This window comes from Saccostrea echinata, unplaced genomic scaffold (assembly GCF_033153115.1).
Source record: "Saccostrea echinata isolate AGI-Se365-2 ecotype Australia unplaced genomic scaffold, CSIRO_AGI_Sech_v1 ptg000011l, whole genome shotgun sequence".
Classification (NCBI taxonomy): Eukaryota; Metazoa; Mollusca; class Bivalvia; order Ostreida; family Ostreidae; genus Saccostrea; species Saccostrea echinata.
The window spans coordinates 398,015-406,429 of record NW_026889760.1 but is presented as its reverse complement, the minus strand read 5'-3'; the positions used below and the strand labels follow the sequence as shown (position 1 = coordinate 406,429).

At 32.6% G+C, this 8,415-nt stretch overlaps 1 protein-coding gene across 1 annotated transcript; it reads left to right on the top strand.

Annotated features, from left to right (window-relative positions):
* Positions 1-4,858: 4,858 nt before the first annotated feature.
* On the top strand, positions 4,859-6,990 carry LOC133184779 (uncharacterized). The gene has a single exon (XM_061319840.1). The coding sequence runs from the start codon at positions 4,873-4,875 to the stop codon at positions 6,532-6,534; it is 1,662 nt and encodes a 553-aa protein (XP_061175824.1). The 5' UTR covers positions 4,859-4,872; the 3' UTR covers positions 6,535-6,990.
* The last annotated feature ends 1,425 nt before the right edge of the window (positions 6,991-8,415 follow it).

The window sequence follows — 8,415 nt, the reverse complement described above, 5'->3', positions numbered from 1 at the left end:
AGATACTGTTTCAGTGATTTTCTTTGGGGGAAAATTCACCCCGTAAAGTCTTGCTATCATCAAGATGGTTGCCTTTGCTTTCAACACTGTATATAAACTGAATCAATGTCATTTTTGAGAGGAAATTTACCCTGTAGAGTTCTGCGGTTTTCAAAGTGTACTGTTCGCTTTTGATAAGAGTAATGAATACTGTATCAGTGATACCTTCTTTTGGGGGGAAATTTACCCCGTAAAGTCTTACTTTCTAAAAGATTGGTGCTTTTGCTTTGAATTAATATATGGAAACTGTATCGATGTTATTTTTGAGAGGCAGTTTACCCCGAAGATTTTTGCTATCTTTAAGATGTTGTGAATCATAAAAACTATGTCAGTTTTTTTTCTTTTGGGGGAAATTTACCCCGTAAAGTCTTGCTATCTAAACGATGAGTGTTTTTGCTTTTAATACTTTATATAAACTGTATCAATATCATCTCTGAGAGGAAATTTATCCTGTAGAGTTCAACGATTTTTCAAAGTGTAATGTTCGTTTTTTCTACGTATAAGACAAACTGTATCAATAATTATTTTAAGAGGAAATTTACCCTGTAGATTTTTGTTACCGCCAAGATAATGTGAAGCATAAATTCCGTATGAGTGATATTCTTTGGGGGGAAATTTACCCCGTAAAGTTTTGCTATCTAAAATATGGTTGTTTTTGCTTTGAAATACCGTGTATAAACTGCATCAATGTCATTTTTGAGAGAAAAATTACCCCGTAGATTGTTGCCATCTTCACGATGTTATCGAATCATAAATACTGTATTAGTGACTTTATTTGGGGGGAAATTTACCCCGTAAAGTCTTGTTATCATCAAGATGGTTGCTTTTGCTTTCAAATACTGTATATAACCTAAATCAGTCATTTTTGAGAGGAAATTTACCCTGTAGAGTTCTGTAATTTTCAAATTGTAATGTTCGCTTTTATAAGAGAAATGAATACTGTATCAGCTAATGATATTCTTTGGAGGGGAAATTTACCCCGTAAAATCTTGCTTTCTACAAGATTTGTGTTTTGCTTTGAAATACTGCACTAGTGTATAAAATGTATCAATATCATTTTTGAGATAAAAATTACTATGTAGATTGTTGCCATCTTCACGATGTTTGCAAATCATAAATACTGTATTAGTGATTTTCTTTGGGGGGGGGGGAAATTTACCCCGTTAATCTTGCTATCATCAAGATGGTTGCTTTTGCTTTCAAACACTGTACATAAACTGAATCAATGTCATATTTTTGAGAGGAAATTTACCCTGTATAGTTCTGCGATTTTCAAAGTGTAATGTTCGCTTTTTATAAGAGTAGGGAATACTGTATCAATGATATTCTTTGGAGGGGAAATTTACCCCGTAAAGTCTTGCTATCTAAAAGATGGTTGCTTTTGTTTTGAATTACTGTAGGTACACTGTTTCAATGTCATTTTTGAGAGGAAATTTACCCTGTAGTTTTTTGCTATCTTTAAGATGTGAATCAGTGATTTTCTTTCGGGGGAAATTTACCTCGTAAAGTCTTGCTAAATTCTCAATAGTTCCTCCAAATATTTACATTTTAGTTTATTTGTGACACTAGATCGTGTTTCTACTAGAAAAACACTGATTTTTCACAATCTTATGAATAAATATCTTATAAAACTGTGGGGTTTTTTTGTTAGATTTTGTCAATACCTGAGGGCAAAATGTCTAAAACAGAAAAAAAAGATTTTCTGTTTTGATTTTGGAATGCGTTTATAGATCTTTAATTTGAGAAAATATTTCACTATAGAAATTAACGGAAAATGGAAATTTATTTTCAAAACATCTTCCCCCGCGAAACAAAAGACCCTTTTTTCAGTTTTTATTCATTCCAAAGGTTTTGTTGTCTCACGGGGGGGGGGGGGGGGGGTGGCACCTGTTTTTGAAGATTAAAAACAGGAAAATAGTCATTTTATTACCAATTTCTAATGAGATAACAAATAAAAAATGTTCTTTATCACTTTATCAATCTCATATGTTAAATTTTACATAAGTTAAAACATACGGTGAGATTTAAGAGTCATTTATCCATTTTCGTTTTCATGAGTATTTGAAAATGGTGATGTTTTCAGCCTGATTTCAATTGAAAAAATTTTCTACCCCCTTATGAAAGGAGTTGTAAATAAGAGCAATAAATTTTTTGTCACTGGTTTTTAAAATTAGTACTTAATTTTTTCTTTGTTCTTTTCTTTGCATTCAAACAAGCTTTTATGTCCAAATTGTCATTTATATTGAATTAAATGGATGGAAAATGTAGGCGGGAATAGAGAGTTAGTGTGTGTAGTTCTTACAATAATAACAGAATTTGGTGGATTTAGGAATTTTTAAACTGTAAAGGCGAGGAATGATTAAATCGGAAGAAGAGGTGTTTCCTCTTAAAAACAAAACATTTAATTTCTGCATTTCGTCGCAGGCAAATAATTTGGTAGCTTTTCTTGACGCGGGTAAAGGGGGGGGGGGCATTATGACAAAAGAACAAAATCTTAAAAGGGTCTTGAGTAACATTTGTTGGTATATGTATTTATACTAGAAATATTACTGAAAGTTATAATAACAAATAATTTTTGCCTAGTTTAAAATATCGATTTTGACCGAGGTGGAACCCCCCCCCCCTTTTGGAGAAAATTCCTGGATCTGCACCTGAATGAAACGTACAACGATTAACAAATCAATAATACACAATATTTAACCTACTTAATCCTACTTTAAATGATTATTTGCACAGATATGAATATAAACAATAAAATGTCTTTATTTGGTTACCGGAATTATTAACGTTGCAGCTATTGCAGAAGAAAAACATAACCCGCGTAAGAGTGTAATGCATTTTTTTCTGCAACAGCTGCAACATTAAATCCCGTACTAACAACCAAAGAAAGCATTTTATTGTTCAAGTATATTACAGTTATGATATTGCTACCTATTTTGATACACTTAGACAAGTATCCAACAGTTCAATGCATGAGTGCACAGCTATCCACTATGGTTAACGAATGTAAATTATAGTTTACAAATGAGAATCTATATTTATCAGTAAAATCTATGTTAACGTTAATGTTAACGTTTATTTACAAAACAGATAAACTTAGATTAGCACACTTTTCAACCGTTAAATATAGTTTACAGATGAAAACTATGGTAAACAAATCGTTAACTGTAGTTTACAGTTCGTAAGGGAATCAGGACTGTCACAACAAGTCGCCCCCAACACTATTAAAGACAGCTCGCCCCCAATTTAGGACAACTCGCCCCCACTCAAGACTGCTCGCCCCCATTATAGAGACAACTCGCCCCCATTATTTCTTCTTATGAATTGCAAGGGAAAAAAATAACTGTTATTCAATTCTGTATATTTATATGCAAATTTAAATTATAATCAATATTCACGATTGTAATAGCTAGGATATTTATTTTTTTTATGCATTTACATCATAATTTTGTATTAAAAAAACAATGTATGCATAAAAGATTTATCAATATATCCATGCTTACTTAAATTTTATTCTTATGAAATAGAGTGAATAAATGCATTTTGATTTATCAATTTTTAAATTTATATTTATAAAATAGCACATTGTCCTCAGTGTTAAAACATCTTAATTATTTAATGACGAAAATAACGTTTAACTGACCGCTTTGAGAAACTTATGATAATTTTTAATAATTATTACTAATTAGATGCAAACATCAGACAAAAATTTTAACGACACCCCCAAGCTAACAATTAATTCGGATACTTCAAAGTGACGACTAGAACATGCAAGCTCCGAAAATTACGTATATTTATTTGTTTTTAAAAAATTGGCGTGCCGTATCAAAACTCAGAAGCAGCTTCAACGTGATGAAAAATTAAAGCATGCAAGCTCTGAAAATTACATATATTTAGTTTTATTTGTGATGAAAATGTAAACAAATGTGTGAATTTAGTGAAAATATATCAAAAAAGTGCCAGAACCGAAAATAGATATTAGTGTAAAATTATTTGTGTTGTGTTTTATTTTCAATAAAATTGAGAAATTTTATTTTCAGTTGTTTGTTTTAACTTTCTAGGAACATTTTTAAATTCAAATATCTATATAATATATTTAATATTTGTTGGGTTCTTAAACTGGGGGCGAGTTGTCTTAAATGGGGGCGAGCTGTCCTGAATTGGGGCGAGTTGTCCTAAATCGGGGGCAAGTTGTCTTGGGGGCGACCTGTCTTGGGGGCGAGTTGTCCAGCATTCTTCGTAAGCTATAGTTTACAATCTACAAACCTAGTTTATCAACTGTTAAATTTTTGTGAATTTGGCGTGCCATAGCTATGCACTGATGCAAGAGAGATAACTCTAATTGTGAGAACGACAGCAAACGCGGAACTGTGCTACTCGCCAGACATGGTCTAACAGAATTAAAAAAGAATAAACAGAAGAAGACTGATGAATGTCATTCCATCATTGTAAGGCAAGTTTCCTACCTCGGTAGAAAATGCTGAAAATTCATTATCATAAAATAGAAAACTTTTGTGGCAAATTTTACTTTCAGTTTGTGTATTTATAATTTATCACAAGGTCATATTAAGTTCGTTAAACTATGGATATATGCAAAAACCTTTCCAAATTATTAGATCTAAATGTGATGTATTAAAAACAAATGATTTTTAAGTAACATGTACATATTAAAAAAGAAATATAATGACTTTTTGAACAAGGAAGCAATATATTTTGTTAGTATTCATTCACTATTCAAAGAAAAAGTATTTATTATCTAGGCTAATTCACTACATGGACGTTTGATTTCAATGTCAAAACAATGCTTTTTATTTATAGAGGTTCTAAGTAAAAATGGACCCCCGCCACAGTGCCCAGGATGTGATCAGATGTGACCTATGTGAGACAGCTGTAGTACAGATGTACTGTGATTTCTGTCATGTCAACCTTTGTAAACCCTGTATTGGAGAACACATTTCTGATGAATATGACAAACATAAAATTGTCCCATTCCAACAAAGAAAATTAACCTTGATCTATCCAAAGTGTGCAACACATCCAACCAAAACCTGTGAATTACAATGCAAGGAATGTGATATTCCTGTTTGCTCTTCATGTTTTACATCAAATCAGCATCAAGGACACAGTTTTTCAGACCTTTCAGAAATTTACAACTCAAAGAAAAATGACATTGCGAAAGATACAGAGGAATTACAAAACATTATCTGTCCATCATATGAAGAAATCACCAAAGACATAGAAACACAGATAACTAACCTGGATGGAGAATACGAAAAACTGACAACAGCAGTGACAGAACATGGAGAACAATGGCACAGAGAAATTGAAAATGTAATCAATGCCATGAAAAAAGAAATTGATGATTTTAAAGTAAAACACCTTGACATTCTGAAGAAACATGCAGAGGAAGTTAAACAAATACAATCCCTTATTGAACAAACTCTGTCCAACCTGAAAGAAATTGAAAAATCAAATGAAGTGTCCATGATCATGGAATACAGCTCAAGGAACAAAGAATTCAGCAAACTCCCTCCCAAAGTTCAGGTATCACTGCCCATGTTTAGTCCAAAACCAGTAGATAGAGAACAGATTAACAAGTTGTTTGGATCTTTTGCACCATTATCTACCACAACAGAAGAAAATGGCTACAAAATGAAGAAACCAGAGACATCAACCAGAGAATTTCTGGAAGAACCAAAACTTATCACTTCTATAAACACTGGGTATGAAACACTCCGCAGTGTTACCTGTCTCAGTGAAGAAGAAATCTGGACAAGTGAGTTCTGGGTCAGTGATATAAAATGCTTCAACATTAAAGGCTCACTTATCAAGACAATCAAAACAAGATCAGGGGGAGTATCAAATGATATAGCAGTGACAAAGGATGGAGATCTGTTGTACTCTGACTGGAAAACAAAGACTGTGAATAAAGTAAAGAATGGACAGACGGAGGAGGTGATCAGACTACAGGACTGGAGACCTACAAAACTCTGTGTGACCTCCTCTGGTGATCTCGTGGTTGTTATGTACAGTGATGATAAAACACAATCCAAAGTTGTCCGTTACTCAGGCTCCACAGAGAAACAAACAATCCAGTTTGATGATGAAGGTAAACCTCTGTATTCAGGAAATAGCTTCATTAAGTACATCAGTGAGAACAGAAACCTGGATATCTGTGTGGCTGACTTTAAAGCTCGTGCTGTAGTTGTGGTCAACCAGACTGGAAAACTCCGATTTAGATACACTGGTTATCCTTCTACTACAAAGGAAAACTCTTTTAAACCCTTTGGCATCACAACAGACAGTCAGAGTCAGATTCTGACAGCAGACCGTGATAACCACTGTATCCACATCCTAGACCAGGATGGACAGTTCCTCCGTTATATAGATAACTGTGATCTGGAGGATCCATATGGTTTATGTGTGAACAAAAATAATTTGTTTGTTGCTGAGTGGGGAGGAAAGCTTAAGAAAATTAAATACCTTGTCGAATAGATATAATGTTTGTACATATGTTTGTGTAATGTGTAGATAGAAACTACATTTTAACTCACCTGAGCTGTACATTATACTGATGTACATTTCTATGTTTGATGAAAATGTTACCATGTACATTTAACTCTGTATTACTGTCTTTCAAATTAATTATACTCTTCCTTCAGATTTTGGCCTGATTTATCGTTCAAGGTCCATGACTTGTTACCCATTTTCGATTGAGTCTCTTTTGTAAAAAAAAAAAAAAATGAAATGTTTCATTTTGTTTGGTAAAATTATATGAATTTGTTCATATTTCTATTCTTTCAAGTGAAGTAGAAAACATCAGTATCATGACATAATATTCTCTGAGCAATTTATAATTTCAATGAAATGTTGTTACAGGCTTATAAAGGGACAGAACAATGAGCTAATGATTTTATTGTCTGAGAATTAACTTCTATTAGTTCAAAGTGAAGGACATGTTAAATAAATAGATATTGTAGATAATGCTTTTGGTTTATATGTTTGTATCAACTTTTGCCATATTTTTAGTTCACCTGAGGTGAAAGCATATGGAAGCATCCTCAGGTAATGTAAATTCAAGTTTGTTCAAATCTTGACCCCTGGGGTTGGTGGAGGCCACAATGGATACAAATATTTATCTTAAAAAAGTTAACTAAAAGATAATGATTGAGTCGTTTCAAAGCAAATAATTTTCTTTTTTAAATGATTCTTTGAATCGATTGGCTTGCAAATACATGTATATACATGTATGGCACTTTACATACTTGAGGAAAAATTACCCTTGATGCAGGGCCTAATGTTTACAGAAGAATGAGGGGATTCACCAATGTCACCAGTAATGCTGTATTCAGGTGTGTAGTATCAGTCACGTTGGCAAGCCGTATCTGACATGTATTTCGGTGTTCAGCCTCTGACAGCAGAAGACACACCAAGTTGTCCTCATACAGGGTCAAAAATAGGCTAAGTGCATGTAGATATACTTATAGAAATTTAAAAGTTTTTGTTCACATGCAGACAAAATATAAAAATACTTTTTTTTAAATAGTTTTAATCAGTTTTATTAATATTTATTGATTTTTTTTATTTGTTGTACTATGCAAGAGTACTGAAAATTGACTGAATCTGAATTGTTCTAAAGTGTTTATTTTACTTACTTTGATATATGGTTACCATGGAAATGATTTGGATAATAATTGTAAAATTTTACCACAAATGATAAAATTGTTAAAGAAGTTTATTAACGCAAAAATCCTGAAATTTTTAAATTTTATAGTTTCCATCAATTACACTGAGAAAGCTTGATGATTTGTGACATTTTCTCTTGAATACACATCTACTTCAATCATGTTTTATTTATATACATATAATTTAATATTGTTATACAACATTGTAAAGAACAACAACTTGTTATGCATGTACTTTACATTACACAATTTTATCTCACCATTAATTAGTGCCTTTGTATATAGTTGTATCTACTTCATGCCTCTCTAAGGGATAATAATGGCAAAAACCAATTTCATCAACAGATTCTGAATAAAGAAAAGGTTATTTAGTTGAATAATAGTAAAAAGGGAGCCATTGTGAAAATGATGATTATTAAACTTCAGCTTTATTAAGTACCCTTTCTTCAAGGTCAAAAACGTATCTGAATATTTAGATACTTAATCATGTCCCATGGCCACAATCTTTAGGGGAATGTTAGTTTTTCTACATACACTTAGCCTATTTTTGACCCTGTTTCGGTGACTGAATTCTCAAATCTACAACAGGAAAATAAATATCTGATGCTATTCTCAACAAACTACTTAAGAGAATGTGTGTCTCCCACTAAGGGAAAAAAGAAAAGCATGCGCAGTTTCAAGGGGGGGGGGG

Coding starts and splice junctions, on each gene's coding strand:
- LOC133184779 (XM_061319840.1), top strand. CDS start 4,873: ATGGACCCCCGCCACAGTGCCCAGGATGTGATCAGATGTGACCTATGT.